Genomic DNA, 19,416 nt, shown 5'->3' on the forward strand with positions numbered 1-19,416 from the left:
CATATCACCCCTTAACCTTCTCTTCTCCAGGCTAAACATACCCAGCTCCCTAAGCCGTTCCTCATAAGGCATCGTTTCCAGGCCTTTGACCATTTTGGTTGCCCTCCTCTGGACACGTTCCAGCTTGTCAGTATCCTTCTTGAACTGTGGTGCCCAGAACTGGACACAGTACTCCAGGTGAGGTCTGACCAGAGTGGTACTGATAGTGGTACTATTACTTCCCTTGATCTAGACGCTATACTCCTATTGATGCAGCCCATAATTGCATTGGCTTAGACTCAGTCTAAGGCAGCTTCCGGTGTTCCTGTGACAATGGCAACACATTCATTTTTTTGCAGGGGGAAATGGGAAACCAGGCCTGCGGGGGGAGGGGGACATCTCAAACAGAAGCACTTTGTGCTGCAACATTTTGTTGCAGCTCCCACATTCATATATCTATTAATGCCATGCTTTGAACAGAGGCAAGAGAGGCAAAGTGGTTGTGGAAAGGGCCTGGTTCCCTGAACAGCAGGGGGGAAAGGACTTCTCTCTGACTCCAGAGAATAGTGAGAGAGATGCAGTGGCCGGTATGTGTCCTCAGCCTAGCGGAGAAACTTAATCAGGCTAATGCGATCACATCCAGGCCAGAGACTGAAGGAACAAGGTGTCTGGAGCATCGTGGGGGGAAATATGAGGTGCTTTCTGCCAAAACCAATCTCCTGATGGCCCCGCATTGGCAAAAGGTGCGAGTCTTAAACGGGACTGAGGAGAGATGCACAGGTCTGTGTTGAACCCGCTGAGGAAATAGGATGGCTTCTGAAATTCTCCTCATCTGAAGCTCTCTCCAGAGTTGGGGCTTCCAAATTACCCGGTCTCCTTTCCAAAACAGAACCGGGAATGCACTTCAGCGAGGGGATGGTTTGGGTTTTAGGCTTCCAGGCCTCATTGAGGAAAGGGGATTTTAAAGCTGTCTCGAATTGGGCAAGAGCTTGCAGGGTTCTAGACCTCATGGAGGAAAAAGAGTTTTCAACTGTGCTGAGCTGAACCCAGCTTCTCAGAGCTAACTCTTCACCGGCCTTGCATCAAGCTTGGGAATTTCCTCATGTTTCCAGGTACCAAGGTTCCCTTGGGCTGTGAGTGTTTGCCATTGCTCCATTTTGTTTAAGAAATCCCCCTCGTTCGGTGGTTCCCACTGCCCATAGCAGGCCAGTAGCAGGGGTTTGTCATGATGATCCTGGAGTCTTCCTGGACTACAACTCCCATCACCTGCGACCCTTGGGCCATAATCTGGAGGTTGGGGAAAGCTGGAGTATACCAGTGCAGAGAGGCAGCAGTGGCATAGTGGTTAGAGTGTCACACCAAGACCTGGGAGACCAGGCTTCAAATCCCCACTCAGCTATGAAGGGTGACTGGGCCAGTCTTTTGGCCTAACCTGCCTCACTGGGTTGTTGTGGGGATTAACTAAGGGGGCGTAGAAACACTTGCACTACTTTGAGCTCCTTGGAGCAATAAATAAACAGCAAATAGTCCAAAAGCACATGGGGATCTGAGGCCGAACAACATTGCCGTAGATTTGGGTAGGCAAACTAAGGCCCGGGGGCCGGATCCGGCCCAATCGCCTTCTAAATCCTGCCCGTGGACGGTCTGGGAATCAGCGTGTTTTTACATAAGTAGAATGTGTCCTTTTATTTAAAATGCATCTCTGGGTTATTTGTGGGGCATAGGAATGTGTTCATTATTAGTTTTTTCAGAATATAGTCCGGCCCCCCACAAGGTCTGAGGGACAGTGGACCGGCCCCCTGCTGAAAAAGTTTGCTGACCCATAGACGGAGATATGTATTTACTGATTACATGGGTCTTCCTTATTTTATCCTCAACTTTGAGAGACGGCAGCTGGCCCAAGGACCCCCCACCAGTGTGCCTCCTGTGGCCAAGTGGGGATTTGAACCCGAGACTCCCAGGGCCTAGCCCAACGCTCTAACCACTACACCACACTGCCTCTCAAGAAGGATGGAGTGTCTCTTGCAAGAGTACCAGTAGTCATTGCTTCTTGAGTATATGGGCTCAGGAGACAGCCGCTCCTGCCCAGGAGGCTCCAACGCTCAGCGATTTGAGACTGAGAAGCGGTGGGCGGCGAAGGGTCAAGCATCCCTCCCCGCAGAGCTTTCCCATTCCAGATCCTCCTCCCCAAAGCTGCTTTTGCTACTCATTACGCATGTAGCACCTCATCCCACCCGCTAAACTCAACCTATTCCGAAGGGGGGCGGAAGTATTTCCCAAATGTGTGCAAGCCTCCGTTTCTAAGTCATCGTTGATTTCTCAGATCTGGCAGGAAACATCCATTTAAGTATGCGGGTGTGCGGGAGTTTGTGCGGGGTTTTTGTGTGTGTGTCTGCAGGGAGGGTGGGGCGTTGAAGTCAGAGTTAATTTACCATTGTCTTGTCTGCTCTGGATCTCTCGGAGCTTTTTTTTTTTTTAAGCCCGTTAGCATTTGCAACTGAAGCGCAAACTCACCCCCTTCTCCCAAATGTCGCGAAAACCTTCCCACGAAGACTGGAAGCCAGCTGGATCTTGGCAGAAGGAGATGGCAGCATCATATTTGCTGTCCGCCTTTTAAAAATAAAAGTGAATGAATGAACAACTGGGGAAACCGAGCAGGACTGTGATGCTTTCGGGCTGGAAAATCCCTTAAGACGTGCAGGTCTGGGGATCCACACTCTGGCAATGGAGGCTGGTCCATGGGGCAAACGGGGCACAGACTCACTAGCCCCCCATGGCCAGCCCCCTTACTTACAACCAGCCCAAGGGGTGCCCCTGCCTGCCAGTTAATCTCCTCTTTCTCCTTAGTCTCAGTGTTGTCCCTTGCAGAACTCAGTAGGGAGGAGGAGGAGGACAAAGATACCGGTAAAATCATTTGGCCCCGCCTCTCGTTGGCCCTGGCTCCGCCTACCGTTTTGGGCCCCCTTTGCCAGCCCCATTGGGCAACAGGCCACAGCCACAACTGCACCGGAAGAGATTTAGTGGCTCTCTGCTGTAAGCCAACGGCTGCAGGGATCAGGAGACACCATTGTGATTATAATGAAAATAATTATCGCTTCTAACTTCTGCTCAGAGCAGACCCAGCGAAATCCAGAAATCTAGGTGAGCCGTGCCCATTAACTTCAACAAGTCTACTCTGAGTAGGACCGGCACTGGGTACAACCCAAAGTATCTCGCCTCCTAATTTTCCAAAAAAAATTCAAAGCTATCAATCCAGCTAATCTTTATATCTGCAACATAGATTCTTTCAAAGCTGTAAATGCCGAGATAAGAAATGAAAGGCAGCAAAAAGCAAAAGTGAGTTGTAACTAAAATACTGAGTGTGTGTAAATAAATGCAGGTGTTCTCTCCCCCCCCCCGGTCAAATTTACCTCTTTCCTCTGGAGTCCCTGCTGTGTTGACTTTCTGATTGGAAGCTCTTTGCAGGCCGGGACTTTTAAAGTTTGGGACACGATGGAGCAGAGCTGGTTTGTTTCAAACCACCGCCACTCCCAAACCTCATGCGCACGGATGATGCCAGCAAGCAAATCTGGGATTTCTGCAGCACATAGAATCATAGAATCGTAGAGCTGGAAGAGACCCCAAGGGTCATCTAGTCCAGCCCCTGCAGGAATCACCCTGAATTTATGAACCCCGCCTTTATACTGGAACAGACCATTGGTTCATCCCGCCCAAGATGCTCTACTTGGACTGGCAGCAGCAGCAGCTGCTAGCCACGATGCCTGCCTTCCCCCTCCGCTGACGGAGGCAGCAAGGGCTGCTGAGTTGCAGGGACTCGCCAGTGGAGACAAGAGTCCAGCTGTCCTCACACGGGGCATTGGAGAAACCATGACTCTGGCTCTTACGCCCAGGTCACCTCCTGCCCCAAATCCTCCCCCCCGCCCCCGCTTCCAAACCGGGAATCCCAGGACAGGATCGTGACAGCGCTCTTCGCGCAAAGGAGATGCGCAAACCAGGTGAATGGTTTTGTAAACCCCTCTCATCCTCTTCCTTCCTCCTTGAGCTTTCCAGAAGGTCCCAAAAGCACATAACCCCCTTTCTCCCGTGGTAAAAAGGATCAAGCCACTTGCCGATAACGCCCCCCCCCCCCGCCCTTTAAAACCTGCTCTGGTCTCTCCAAGGGAGCGAGCCGGGAGGCTTACCTGGAGCGTGCTTCGGGGAGACACAAGGAGGAGGTTTCTCTCTGCCCAATGATGTCTCATGTGTGTCTCTTTCCCTGCCTGTCTCTCCCCCACCCCGCCACCTCCCTCCCTCCCTCTCTCTGTGCCAGCCACGTGGATGTCATTTTGCCAAGGGAATGTTCCATCCCAGAGTTTCTCTGTGCTGAACAACTCAGCGCAGACGGCGTCGAAACAGCAAAAGCCACCCTCGTTCCAAGACAAGGTGGCCTGGCAAAGAGAAGCTAAAGGGAATTAATTGCTGGCACCCATCTGTCTCGGGAGACAATGGAGAACGGCGCCTTTGGGGGTGAAGTCAAGCTGTTGGGAGTGTTACAGTGCATGCTGTGGCTTTGGAGAACAATACGGGAGAGAGAGGTTTTATTGCAGCTGGGGCAGATGAAGGCAGCCAGTTTCGCTGCTACAGGTGCCCCATGGCATTTCTTCTCTCTGCCCTCCTCCCAGCGGTCACTCCTCCTCTGGTCACTCCTATGGATGCGCAACCTGTCTGTCTGTCTCCAGCCACTGTGGTCGGTCACCTGCAAGGGATTCCCACATGGTGGGGTTGATGTTGCCAGCCTTTGTGTCATGTTTGCAGACATCTTTGTAGCGCACATTTGGTCCGACAACCAGTCTGGTGCCTGAAGCCAGCTGGTGCCGTAGAACACATCTTTGGGGATCCTGCCATCTTCCATTCTGTGCACATGGCCAAGCCAGCGTAGAGGTCGCTGAGGTAGCAGTGTGATCGTGCTGGGGATGTGGGCTTGGCGGAGCGCATCTTTCTTTGAGACTCTGTCCTGCCGTATGACGCCCAAAATCTTCCTGGCACCATTTTACAGGGGACTCTGGAGAATGTAGCACTAGCTCCTCTCGGCACCCTCAACAAACTACAGCTCCCAGAATTCTTTAGGGGAAGCCACAAAGGTTTAAAGCGGTGTTGTGGTGCTTCAAATGTGTGGCGAAAACGTGGCCTTTCTCACTCTCTTGAACATATAAGTATGGAAATATACCCTTTTCAAAAATAAGCCTTGGCATCCCTGTGATGTTTGTCACCAGCAGAACTTTAAAAAAAATAAAATTCAGAGACATTTTGGGACACACACACACACACAGGGGCGTAGCCAGGATCAAAACTAGGGGGGGGGGGGGGAGCAAGCCATGGTCGTTCAGGGGCGGGGCCAAGGCACAGAAGGGGAGGGGCCACAAAGTGGGCGGGGCTAAAGGGCCAGCGGGCCTGATGACATCGTGGCGGTGGCAGCAGCGGCCACCTTGTGCTTCTGGGGCTGGTAGCGTTGGCGGCTACCCTGCTTGGCTGGAGAGGACGGGAGGGTCGGGCAGGCGAGAGGGGGTGGCAGGGCGGGCGAGGGCAAGGCAAGACACGGCCGCAGCCACGACGGCTCCGAGGCGTTGCTGCATAGCAGCATAATATTTCAACCATGGTTCAAGCCCCACCTTAGGAAAAAATCCTGCATTGCAGGGGGTTGGACTAGATGACCCTTGTGGTCCCTTCCGACTACAATTCTACGATTCTATTGATATATTACCATATCATATGCATCGTTCTGCTTTCTTGAATTGTCCTACTCCTAGGCATAGCAGCCAACTCCTAGAGGCCTAGGTGCCTCTCCCCCCCCCCCAATTACTGGTAAATACCGTATTTGAAAGAGTCATCCCCCCATGTTGATGGGCTTTCTATGTGGGGCTTATCTGCCTCCCCCCGTATTTTATTAAGGATGGAAGAGGGAGGGAAGGAAGGAAGAAATAGAGAGAGAGATAACTCATATTTGTGGGTGTCTCTGGATGACGCTGTGATGCTGGAACTCTGCAGCAAGAGGACGGGAGGGTCGGGCAGGCGAGAGGGGGTGGCAGGGCGGGCAAGGGCGAGGCAAGGCATGGCCGCAGCCACGACGGCTCCGAGGCGTTGCTGCATATCAGCATAATATTTCAACCATGGTTCAAGCCCCACCTTAGGAAAAAAATCCTGCATTGCAGCGGGTTGGACTAGATGACCCTTGTGGTCCCTTCCGACTACAATTCTACGATTCTATTGATATATTACCATACCATATGCATCGTTCTGCTTTCTTGAATTGTCCTACTCCTAGGCATAGCAGCCAACTCCTAGAGGCCTAGGTGCCTCCCCCCCCCCAATTACTGGTAAATACCGTATTTGAAAGAGTCATCCCCCCATGTTGATGGGCTTTCTATGTGGGGCTTACCTGCCCCCCCCGTATTTTATTAAGGGTGGAAGAGGGAGGGAAGGAAGGAAGAAATAGAGAGAGGGATAACTCATATTTGTGGGTGCCTCTGGGTGACGCTGTGATGCTGGAACTCTGCATGTATAGGAGCCTTGTAAGCAGCTTTCTCTCTGCTTGATTTACAGCAGGCACATCCAACAGGTAGATTGTGATCTACCAGTAGATCACTGGATGTCTGTGGTAGATCACTGGTAGGTCACTGGCACCCCTAAAAAAAGTTCACCCAAAATTTTCCTCCTCCCTCAAAAAAGTTGAACTGTGACCTGAAGCCCTAAACAAAAATGGGCCTCCCTCCCTCCTAAAAGAAGCTGAACAAGTTTGACCTAAACCCCAAAAAACAGGGCTTCCCTTCCTTAAAAAAAACTCAACAGCTTTGACCTGAACCCCCCAAAAGGGGGTAGATCACCCCCAGTTTTAAACTCTGAGTAGATCAGAGTCTCTTGGGAGGTGGCCACCCCTGATTTACAGTATACAGATGCAGGAGGAGGGGCAGACTGGAACACCAATGCTTTTTATAAACATCACTGTGTCTGTCAAAGCTACAGCCCCCCCTTTCTTATTCACTTCTTTTTAGCCTTGCAGAGCCACCTTAGTCAAATTGAATCCTCTGAGTCTGCACCCTCATTAAATCGCCAATAGAACTCTTAATGCTCCTGAATGCTCATTAACAACTCCCACTTAAGAACAATAGGGTGAAATGGTCAGCTATCGAATCTTGCCTGGGGATATATGCTCCATTGTCTTAACTGCTTAACTACTGGTAGCCACTTTGCTTTATTTATTTGATGTGTTTTTGTTACTGCTGTGTCCCCCCCCCAGCAAGTGGAGACTTAGCTGCTCTTGCTAAAGCAAAGCCCTTTCCACTTCAGTTTTTGGAGGGGGAAAGTGCTGGTTATGGTCTGTAAAATACATTTTTTTGCTTCTAGGGGGGGGCAGCTGCCCCCTCCTGCCCCCTGCCTACGCCCATGCACACACACACACACACACACACACCAAGAGTCCAACAACGTTCGGAGGGCCACAGATCAGAGGAAGGGAACACATCAAAGAAGGGAACACATGGCCAAAAAAGGGAGGGTGGTGGTTTTTATTTTGCTTTTATTTTTGCTTTCTGACCTCTCATGTAATTCATAGGCAGATTTAATCCGCTGATTCAAACCCATACAACAAATTGACTAAGCGTACTTTAATTGAGAGACAGTCCTAACAAAAGATACAAGAAAAAGGGGCCTTTGCATCACCCAGTGGTAACAGTTCCCCCTTCTCAACCCTGTTCCGGAAGAAGAGACAAGGGATTTTCAACACCCCCCCCCCCTGTGCAAACTACAATTCCCAGAATTTGTTGAGGCAAATGTTAAACTGGTATAAGACTGATACAAGTTTTTAAGTGCAGGTGTGGTTTGCGATGAAGGAAAGCTGTGAGGGCTGGTTAAGCAAGACTGGAAATTGCTTGGGGTGGGGTGGGGAGCTACAGAAAAATGTGACTTGGTTAATTCAAGTCAAGTGTGGCAGCAATTCCCCTCCTTCCTGGGCTAACCAGTCCCTCTCCAGCCTCAGTTTCCGTTTATGTTGCTGTCCTACAAACACGACGGCCCCTTCTGTGCTTAAGCCACACAGGAGCTTTCTCCCCAGCCAGCCTGACCTCCTCACTTCCCTCACAGAAACTGCACAACCTGTCAACATCCTTCCGTCAACAGTTTTGTGCCCAACCTTGTTTTAAGCACAGAAGGAGCGTGGCAGAAGGTGGCATGGACTTTGTGAGACATTTGACGTGAGGTAACCTCAGGCAACTTCTCCGGTTCATTGGGAAACTGCTTGGGCAAAGGTTACCCAAAAGCATTTGGGTTTGGTGCTTATGTGCCAATATCCCCCCCCCTCCTGTTTCAAAAGAAAGTGAAAGAAGTTTGGAGTTTGGGGGTGGTTGGTTTTTGGAAGTTGCTGGTGAGTTAGAATCTAAACCGAGAGGTCAGTCTGTGTGTGAGACACACACACACAGTGAGAGAAAAAGACAAGAGACTCTTTCGTTATCAAATACAGAAGCGGACAGACACTGAAAAATAGAGATCTATCTTATAGAACCACATTTGTCCACAATATATATATATATTATATTATTTCTTAAAAACTTGGTTTCAAGAAACAAACAAACAAACAAAACAGCTTGGTTGAGTCTTGTGCCATTAGGCAGCAAAAATGAGGTATTTCTTGGCTACCTAAGTGGGCCATTTTGGCCACGGCGTTACAACATGGGCAGCTAATTGGACTTTGCCCCTCCAGTGAGACTGCGTCACGGCAAGAGCTTCCTCACATTAGGAGTGCTGTTTGTCCACAAGACCCTCCCCTTACTTAATACTTTTAAGCTTCCACAGCGGTAGACTTCCGAATGCTTTCCAAAGCGCTTCACACACACGTTGCCTAGTCCCTCAGCCCTGCGGTTTCCCGTGAGGGGGTAGTGTGGGCCCGCTCCGTGCTTATCCAGGGACGAAGAGATGCAGTCAAGGTTGCGTACCAAAGCTGGTGTCAGAAGTGGGGATCTTTCAAACACAAAACCCAGGCATTCTGCTCCAGCTGCTCCGCTCCGCTTTGGGCAGGCATACATGGCAGCAGGAGTGTTTTGGTCTTGATTGCCATCTCCTGCCCCTTTCTGCTCTGGCGTCGGTTGCAGAGAAGAAGCTGGAGAAAGGCAGAGAGAGGGGGGGTCCTCGCCCTGCTGGGAGCGGGGGGATTATTCCCCTGCTGTTCCCTGTAGAGGGTCGTAGTCCGAGCTGAAGAGCTCTTTGTACAGGGGCGGGAAGACGGCGTGGACAATGATAGGGTACATCTGGCGGAAGGAACGCAGCTTCTCCACATGCTGGCAGCAGAGGCTTCGAAGCTTCCCTTTGGGGGGCAACTGTCCGAAGCAAGAAGAGAGAGAGATTACATATATCTTCCTATAGACCAGTACATAACCATGTAACGCTGCCGCCATGCTGCAGTCTGCGCAGCCGGGAAAAGGTGGCCGCATCAACTCCAGCATGACGACAGAATGGCAGGCAGGCAAGCAGGCAAAGAGGAAGAGGTTGATATATCTTCCTATAGACATAAAAATGTAAGGCTGTCGTCATGCTGCAGTCTATGTAGCTGCCAATAGGTGGCAGCATCCACTCCAGCATGATAACAGAACAGCCAGCAAGCAGGCAGGCAAGCAGTACAGGTAGCCGGTGATCTAGGCAAGGTGTTTAATGGAGGGAGGGGAGGTTCTTAAGACAGGGGGAGGGCTCTCTCTCGCACCCAGCAAAGTCCCCAGCAGATATGTACCTTGGCCAGGATGCCTTCCCGGTGGTTTTTCCGTAACATGTGCCTGAAAGCCAACTCCAGATTGCTCTGCAGACGCTCCACCTTACTCTTCTCTTGCAACCAGGGACGATCTGCAAGGAAGGACAAAAACTTTTAAAGAGTCCATTGCAGCTGTTGGGAAAGCTGGCCAGCTTACAAGTCGCCTGGGGCGGGCAGTGAACTGTCTGCAAGAAACCCGAGCGACACCCGACCTCTTTCGAACATGCAGATCACCTGGCTCTTCAAAGCAAACATCAACATTTGTGGTGAGGAACCTCAGTCCTGGGGGGGTGGATGAGGCCCTCCAGGGCTCTTTACCCAGCCCTTAGGACTCTCCCAGACCACCCCCACCACAGGATTTTCACAGTGCCCCTCTCCATTGCGGATAAGTATAATCACTGGGTTGAGATAAAACCACTTGGTCTGACCTCTCTGGTATATTTAAGGCAGCTACGTAGGGCAGTCTAGGAAGGATTGTAAGTAAACTACAACCCCCAGGATCCTTTGGGGGCAAAGTAGGGGAAGAAAGTGCAAGTGTAGCAAAAAGATTATAGCACAGACTTCTCCACCGGGGCATGATGGGAACTGAAGTCAGGTGGCCCCCACCTGCCACAAGGACCCCACCCTCTGCAGCCTCCAGCAACTTCCTTAAACGCGGCGCAGGATTAATCGGCAGCCTCTTACTTGAGTTAATAAGCACCAGCGCCGTGAAGAGGGCGATTTCGTTCTCAGAGAAGTGCAGAGCGCAGAGACTGTGAGCAAAGTCGAAGATGGAGTTGATCAACTCGTTGCATCCTGGAGGGGGAGGACGGGGAGACTCGGCTCAGCGACAACAGCAAAAAGGTAATTACTCTATCTATCTATCTATCTATCTATCTATCTATCTATCTATCTATCTATCATCTATCTATCTATCTATCTATCTATTTTGGTTCCAAAGCTTTAATAAAGCAGAACTTTCTTCAAAACAGACTTACAACAATAGTGATACGTTCAAATAGCTGCATAAAATCATGTGCTTGTCCAAGCACAGGTACATCTTCTTAGAAATGTAAAATTACTCCAAACAGAACTGAAATCAAAGTTCTTTCTCTCCACGCAGCGTGCATCTCCAGGAGAGAAGCATCAGCATAAGGTGTCTTGAGAACAAAGACAACTCCCACAAAATGGAGATTTGCAACTGAATACCCCTCCCATGTAATCTAGGTTAAACACCACATGAGAGAGTAGCAGATACATTCTCAGTTAGGTAATTATCAGCCTGTTTAGTGCTCAGAGAGCTTCACTTAGCTTTAATGGAAATTTCCTTTATTTTTTATTTTTTTAGTGCATTCATATCTCACCTTTTCCTCCCTGGAGCTCAAGGTGGCAAATACATGGGTCTATCCACCCCCTCATTAAAGCCCCACAACAAACCTGCGAGGTAGGCCAAGCTGGGAGGTCAAAGCACGGCCGGCTCCACCCTGGCAACCCCCACCTCCAAAGACTTATCCCCCTTTCCTTTAGGCCACCGCCCTGAGATGACGAGCATTGCCCTACCGAGGGATTTGAAGAGCTCTGGGCTGGCGTATTTCCCCTCAAAGAAGACCGTCCGGTTCTCGGAATTGAAGGCACGGCACATCCTCACCAAAACCACTTCCATGGCACCTGGGGGGCGGAAGCAAAACAAAAATAAAGCTGACCGAAAATACTTAAAAGGCAAGGACGAGGCAAAAATAGGAAGGGGAAGATTTTTCTCTCAAAACCTGCCTCACCTGGCGGGAATGCGGGGGGGGGGGGGAGCCAAGTTGGGCGCCTCTTTTCAGGGTGGGTGGGGAGATAGCGGTGGCTCCAACATCTCATTCCCAGGACTAGAGTGGGAAGACCCCCCCCAAAGCAAGTAGCCCTAGTGGACACTCAGTTTTTCATTCCTCCAACCTCGTCCACCAATTTGAGATTTTAAAAAATATCTTCACCGAATCAGGTCAGCATATTCATGTTAGCCTTTCCCCTTGCCCAACATAGTATGTTTTCAAGCAATTTAATACTACAATACACTGCACTGTGATATTTTTGCAAATATACCCATTTTTAATTCAAACTTTCCACCAATGCATTGGGTTTGCATCCACCGCTTGTCCTCCTCTGAGTGGCCTCGTTGAACGTGATTCCAATCGTTTCAGTGGGTCTACTCTTGAGTAAAACTGTGTTGGCGACAACCAATTTATGGGGAGTGCATGTGTGCGTTGTTTAACTACACTGCAAAACTCGGAGAGCTGCGAATTTCCGAGAGCAGCTGTAAAGTGCTACTTTCTCGGGAATTAGGTAGGATTGTGTGCAGAATGAATGGAATCTCTCTCCCACCCTGGGTGCCAGCAGTAAAAGGGCAGATAAATAGAGTTGGGAAAGCGGCGACTTGGAAGAAGCACAAGCGCCACCTCCTTAGCCCTCAGACGTGAGCTGGGATAGCTCAGGCAGTACAGCAGGAGACTCTTAATCTCAGGGTTGCGGGTTTGAAACCCAGGATGGGCAAAAGATTCTTGCATTGCACTGGGTTGGACTAGATGACCCTCGTGTTCTCTTCCAACTCTACAATTCTATGACCGTTGCCATAGTAGGAACTCAAAACTCATCTCAGACTTGGGCCCAAATCCTCTGCTCTCTCCTGCCTCTTGTTGCTTCCTCCTCGTTTTCCAAAGGTCTGCCTTCGGGTTTTAGCCAGAAGGCAGAAATATAACCAAGAAGGAGCCAGTCTAGGTTTTCTTGGGAGGGGATTCCACAATCTGGGAGCAGCCACAGAAAAGGCTCGCTCTCCTGTGATGTTGATGGGACTGAGAGACGAGGAGTTTACTCCTGGGCAGGTTTGTATCAGGAGATACGACTCTGCAGATAGCCTGGGCCAAAGCCACAGGGCCTCTCCTCTCTCTTTATCAGCTGATTTCGCTCCATAAAATGTCCGGCGACTACAGAAGCCTAACGGGGACCTGCCAAAGAAGCTCCGTTCCTCACCCGCTTTGAGGAGCACGATCTGGTCGTTTTGGCACAGGTCCATGAAGCTGTCCATTCTCTTGGCGAACTCCACCACGTACTGGATGGCCTCGGTGATGCGGCATGCGCAGCGCTCCCACATCTCTTCCATGGACTGGACGGAGAGAGAGAGAGAGAGATGGGGGGGGGGAGGAAACCCAGTTTAGTGACAGGAATGAGCCAGCAGTAAATCACAGTAAGCAAGCTGGAGTTAACTCTTGATTAAGAAAACAGGATTGGCACCGGAGTGTCAGGCCTAGGGGCACGGCAACTCATCTTCGGCAGGTCTTGCCCCCATGAGACTGAAGGTGCCCGCCTCGCCACAGCTGCCTAAGTCCTCTCCTCTCCACGGTGTTTTCCAAAGCAATCTGAGACTATGCCGGCATGTCTGCCTTTGCTCCTCTTGCTGCATGCCTCTCCTGGTCCTGGGAGACCAGGAGAGAGGGGAGCTTGTTGCAGCCAGAGGGAGAGATACCCGTGACTCTTCACCAGACAGACTCATCTCTGCCTCTTGGCCTCCCTCCTCTCCTGCTTCTGATTCTGCACTTCTTTCTGCCACAGACTCTCCCTACTCACTAAGCCCTGTTGCCTCTTCAGCTTCCAACACCTACGCTCCCGCATCTTCTCCCTCTGACCACCCATCGCCATCCCGCCACCACTCCCTGGGCTCCGAGCCTTCTTCCCTTGGGGCTTCTCCAGCTGGTTCCCCCCACCATTCCTCTGAGTCCAACCAGACCATGACATATAAGTAGCTCAGCTTGCACTGATGAGATCCTCTGCCTCCCTAGCTCAGTATTATAACCATTAGCCAACTACCCCCTCGACATCATTTTCCAGGGACTCTAAAGGAAATGACCCACCCAAATTTACACTTTGTGTTTCTGTTTAATCCTCATTCAAGAGTGTTAGACTAGGACCTGGGAGACCAGGGTTCAAATCCCCACTCTGTCGCATGAACAGTGTCAGATTTACGTATAGTATAAGCTAAACAAGCTCTAGCTTAGGGCCCCACTCTCTTGGGGCCCCCAAAAAATGTAAAGGAAAAAAATAACTAGATGTACATTTCCATAATCTAAGATAAAAAACAAATAAAATAAAACCTACATACCTATTAGGTCCATCAGTTACCATATAGCATATATTCAACACAAAAAACAGTGACAATTTGTTGGCAAAGGACAGCTGGACATAGAAAGGGCCCCATTACCTTCAGGAGCTGAGGGCCACATCAAACCTAAATCTGGCCCTGAGCATGAAGCTGACTGGGTGTGACCTTGTGGGCCAATCACTGCCTCTCTAAGCCTAACCTACCTCACAGGGTTGTTGTGGGGGCTGAACGAGGGGGAAGAACTGTGTGCACCAACTTGAACCGCTTGGAGGAAAAAAGTGGGGCAGAAGTACAATAACTAAATAAGAAATATATTTTCCTTTTCTGTTTTTATTTTATATCTGTCACAGGCGCGTTGGTGGCTACTCTAGAGTAACGACTCCTCCAGGCGTTGTCTTTTCATTCTTTTATTTAGTGCTGATTATTTACAGTGCAGAGCAGTACTATGTACATGTTGTCAGTTAGGGGTCAGAACCTCCAAATGGAGATTCGCGCGTTTTCCTCCAGCAAAGTAGTCTAGGCATACTGAATCTCCGCCCCCGTCGCTTCCTCCTCAGTTCCGGGGTCGGTGGGACTGGGTTTCTTCCTTTGCCTCCCACTTCCCTCCCCACACTGGGCATGGGCTCCGCTACCTTGCCTGAGCCTCGGACACCACTTCCTGAATCTCCGCTGGAGACCTCTCCCTCTCCACTAGCGCTCCCATTGGGTGATGAGCTGCTGCTTAAGCTGGGAGGGACCTGCCTGTACGTTCTGTCCCTCACAATATCTTTTGCTGGACAGTTATTTCAACTTCAGAATAAAGTTCTGAAAATTAATTTTTTAAAAATCAAATTAAATAACATGAAAGGGAGCCGCCGCAAAGGCGATTTGCAGAGTGCTCTGCAAACCACTGGGAGAACAGCCCCCCCCCCCAAAAGAGAGGGATTCATCCCAAGGCTCTCTGAGGCTGGCGCTGAGAGGTGACTTGCCCGCCTCCCTGGCCCATCTGCCAGGCTGAGTCACCGCTTCAGTCATTCAAGGCACACACAGAGCAAAGGATCACTCGTTACTTGGCGGGTTTTAACGAGCGGCTGAAATCAAAGGGAGCTTTCTCGCTCGCCCCAAACCGCCCCATTCCACACCGGCTTAGACATTCCACCAAATTAAACGCATGCCAGCAGAATTCTTAAGCACGGTGGCGTTGGCAGCGAGGGAGAGCAATCACACCAATTGTCACGTCGACTCCCGGCCAAAGTCTGGGGCCTTACCATTAGTATATCAATAATAGCCATTAACTGCTTGGGACTAATTCACCTGTGAGATCGCCTCGCCCCCCAATTTGCCCACTCAACTGGTTCAATCTGCAGAACTGGCGCAATCACAGAAGCCTTTGTAAGCAACCAGTCATTCACCTGAACTTTGGAACTCCCCGCCTATGGACTGCTTTCCTTTTTCTGGCCGCTAAAAACATTTTTGTTTACGCCAAGCCTATCCAGACATGTGTTATATCAGGCACCGCCAAACTGCGGCCCTCCAGATGTTTCGGACTGCAATTCCCATCATCCCTAGCTAACAGGACCAGTGGTTGGGGAAGATGGGAATTGTAGTCCAAAACATCTGGAGGGCCGAAGTTTGGGGATGCCTGTGTTATATGGATGTGTGTTCTAATCTGTGTTTTTTTTAAAAGAAAAGCTTATTGTTGATTTAAAAATGTTTTAAATAGTAGTTTTGGGTTGGATTTTTTTTTTAAATGCTGATAATTTTATTGTTTTATTCTTTTTTTGCAGCCAGCTTTGAGGTTCGTTCATTTGTGTTTTTTACAATATAGCTATATATACATCTTGTGAAAAACAAACAATGACACCCCCCCCCATTGGAAACATACCCCAAACTGGGGAATTGTTCAGAGCTGGTCCTCTGGCCTGAACTGTTCCCCTACGAAAAAGTTCACCACATGCCACTGACTGCTTCCTCCAACCTGAAGCAGGCCCTCCCTCAACACGCCAATATTGGCCTTGATTTGAGTTATTGTATTTTCTGTGCCGCTCCTCATGCCGCTGTATCACTGATCACCTTCTGAGGCCCTCCTTCGTGTGCCACCACCTCAAGAGGCTAGCAACATGAGAACGGGGCCTTCTCTGCAGTGGCTCCCCTTCTGTGGAATGCTCTCCGCAGGGAAGTTCGCCTGGTGCCTTCATTAGACACCTTTAGGCGCCAGGCAAAAACGTTCCCTTTGTAACCAGGCCTTTGGTTGATCTGATTTACATCCTATGCCCTTTTAAAATGTGTTATTCTTTGGGGGGAGGTATTAGCTTGTTGTTTTTATTTTGATTATGTATTTTGTGGTTTTATAGCTTGATTTTATTCTGTGAACCACCCTGAGACCCCCGGGTATACGGCAGTATATGAATTCAATAAATAATAATAATAAGGCAGCTTACAGACAACACTCCACAAACGTTACCCCACATGGTAAAGAGACAGAGCCTTTCGGCACTGAGGAGAGCCCCCTCACCTTTTTCTGGTAGCTCCCCACTTCCTCCCGGGTGAAGGTCTCCCACCTCAGCAGCTGGAGGTCCTCCAGGCGAAGCTGACACGTCTCTCGGTAGGACTTGATGACGTTCTGCGTGAGGTGCTCTGGGGAACGGCGGGGAAGAGGCGAACGGGTCAGGATTTGCGCGGGCTCGACTAACCACTCCCCCTCCTCCTCTGGCTCCTCCCCCTGCCCCACCGGAAAAGAGGGGAGGTGGTGTGTGTGTGCTTCTGACCCAAACCACAGCCTGTGCATTCCTTATTCTTCCACCCACCCACCGGGGCAAACACGGAACACAGGGTGGTATTCTAGAGACAGGCGGATATTTAAATTTCCGTTTCCCGTTGTTTCCTGTTTTCTTCCGTTCTCCATAGTTCGGTTTTTGGACGGTTGGAAGATTCGGGGCAGATAAAGAGGGTGACTTATTTGCGCAGTGCGCTGTGAACTCTCTCTCTCTCTCTCTCTCTCTCTCTCTCTCTCTCTCTCTCTCTCTCTCAATCTCTCTCTCTCTCTCTCTCTCAGTGATGGGCACCAGATTGGACGGCTCTCCAAGGAAGACTGGGCAAATTCATGGAGGAGAGGACTGCCGTGGGCTTCCAGCCATGATGGCTAGTTCCTAAATCCTGAGCGTAGGAGCATAGGGGATCATGGGCTCTCTCCTGCCAGGTGAGTATTTTGGGAACAACAGGGGCAGAGGTCCCAAAAGAGTTGCAGCCAGAATATTGTATGCGCAGAAATAGAAAGAAGAAGAAGTTCCAAGAAAAGAGGAGTGGACCTTAAAACCATTGGACCCAAAAGACAAAATTGTTGTGGATGTGTGGAGACCCTTTTGGGGCTACCTGAGAAAATATTAAAATTCCTTCCTGTAGCACCTTAGAGACCAACTAAGTTTGTAATTGGTATGAGCTTTCGTGTGCATGCACACTTCTTTAGAAAATATTATCGTCAAATGAAATCACAGACAGGATTAAAAATATAAGCAAGAGAATGAGAATGATAAAGGAGTGTAATGTAAGATATTGGTTATAGAAATAAGTATTCTATTCAAGGCAGTAGATACAGGCCCTCCAAGTGTCCCTATTTTCCAGGGACAGTCCTGGATTTAGATAAGCCACCCCGGCTTCTGATTTGATTCCGGAATGTCCTGCTTTTCCTTAGGATGTCCCTATTTTCATCAGGGAAACGTTGGAAGGTATGGAGTTATGCGACCCCCAAGCCAAGGAGATAAGAAACTATACGACCTTTAGAAGAAATCTGAAGGCATAGGGATGTTTTTAGATGTTTAATGTTTTTTATGTTGTTATACATGTTGGAAGCTGCCCGGAGTGGCTGGGGCCACCCAGTCAGATGGGCAGGGTAGAAATAATAGAATTATTATTATTGTGGAATAGGATGCCCCTATTTTCATCGGAGAAATGTTGGAGGGTTTGTAGATATAAGGATTTGAACAGAAAGGTTGCAAGAGTAAGGGTGGAAGTAAGTCAAAATGCTAAGGGAATTTTGCATGGAAAAGGAATTGAATTCGTTAAATTGTACGGGGAAAAAAATGTATGAGCTTTGGAGCGTATGACGAACACCTTCTTCCTGCTCCAGAGGAGCCCACCCTCAGTGCCCGACTCGCCTCCTTTCCCTCTGACTGGCACCGATCAGCCCCAAAAGGTGAGAAGACTTCTTCTCAGTGGCTAAGAAGCTCCTCTTGCTTGTTGGCCGGGGGGGCTCCATGGCATTGAAGAAAGGGACCTTGTTGCAAAACTAGCAACAAGCCTTTGACCTGCCTCGCCACCCCAACCCCACGCCACTTCTTCACCTCTGGGTGCCGTGCTTCAAAAGTGCCAAGCTAGACAAGCCCACCCTCTTCCTTCGGCCGTGTGCTCCACTCACCGATCTCCGTCAGGGACGAGTTTGGCGACTCCAAGAGGCTGGTGAAGCTGGGGGTGGTGTAGAAGTCGAGGCTCTCTCCCTCACCGCATGCCGGCCGCTTCGCCCCATGGGCGTCCGGGTGCGAGAGCTCCGGCGATGCCTGCGTCCCCAGGGGGTAATAGACGCTGCTCCGGCTCGCCATCTTGATGCGCTCAGGGCTGTACTCCTTGGTGAAGGGGGCCCTCAGGTCCTCTCCCAGGATGCTCTGGGCCTTGGCAAGTCCGTTGGAGTAGGCCAAGGCAGCCGTCTCGTCCGGGCACTGGCTGAGGCGCACCTGCCCGTTCAGGAGGGCGGTGGTGGAGCAGGCCGAGGCCTCCAGGAGGTCCGGAGGGGGAGCCAACTTGAGCTGCCCGTTGGCGACACCCAGGGAGTAAGGCGAAGCCTCTCCGTCCTGCTGCTGCTGCTGTTGCAGCTGCTTCTGGACTTCAGCATGGAGGCTGTCCCGCTGCTTCTTGGACATCCGGCCAAATTTGACCGCTGGGGAGAAAAAAATGAGATTTGTTATTCGTCGGTTGGATGTTCCTACCTGAACTGGGCAGAGGGCCTTCTCAGTGGTGGCGCCCGCCCTGTGGAATGCCCTCCCATCAGATGTCAAGGGGATAAACAACTACCTGACTTTTAGAAGACATCTGAAGGCAGCCCTGTTTAGGGAAGCTTTTAATGTTTGATGTTTTATCGTGTTTTTAATATTCTGTTGGGAGCCGCCCAGAGTGGCTGGGGATGTCCGGCCAGATGGGCGGGGTATAAATATTTAATATTAATATTGACATGATTAAGGCCACATTCACACCAAGCATTTAAACAGCCACAGCTTCCCCCAAAGCATCTTGGGGGAGCAGTTTGTTAAGGGTGCTAAGAGTTGTTAGGAGACAACCCCCCCGCCCCACATTCCCCTCATAGAGCTATTATTTCCAGAGCAGTTTAATCATCTCTCTTCCCAGGGAACTCTGGGAATTGTAGTTCTGGGAGTGGGGGGGGGTCTCCTCACAACTCTCAGCAACCTAAACAAACTACAGTTCTCCAGAATTCTTTAAATGTTAGGTTGTGAATGTCCTACTCAGAGAAGACCCATGGACATTAATGGACCAAAGTTAGTCATGTCCAGGGTCGGTGCTAGGGTTT

The 19,416-nt window shown here is 50.1% G+C and overlaps 1 protein-coding gene across 2 annotated transcripts in view; it reads right to left on the reverse strand.

Moving 5' to 3' along the window:
* Positions 1-6,062: 6,062 nt before the first annotated feature.
* The window catches only part of RORC (RAR related orphan receptor C), a 77,519-nt gene continuing 64,165 nt past the window's right edge, over positions 6,063-19,416 (reverse strand). For both annotated transcript variants that reach the window (XM_035098064.2, XM_035098066.2), the window contains 7 exons: positions 18,256-18,771; positions 16,357-16,478; positions 12,737-12,869; positions 11,288-11,395; positions 10,433-10,543; positions 9,731-9,840; positions 6,063-9,323 (listed from right to left, as the gene is read on the reverse strand). In XM_035098064.2, the coding sequence (XP_034953955.1) occupies positions 9,159-9,323; positions 9,731-9,840; positions 10,433-10,543; positions 11,288-11,395; positions 12,737-12,869; positions 16,357-16,478; positions 18,256-18,771 (1,265 nt within the window). In that variant the 3' untranslated portion in view covers positions 6,063-9,158. The remainder of the gene's footprint in view (positions 9,324-9,730; positions 9,841-10,432; positions 10,544-11,287; positions 11,396-12,736; positions 12,870-16,356; positions 16,479-18,255; positions 18,772-19,416) is intronic.

Source organism: Zootoca vivipara, chromosome 17, assembly GCF_963506605.1.
Source record: "Zootoca vivipara chromosome 17, rZooViv1.1, whole genome shotgun sequence".
NCBI classification, from domain to species: domain Eukaryota; kingdom Metazoa; phylum Chordata; class Lepidosauria; order Squamata; family Lacertidae; genus Zootoca; species Zootoca vivipara.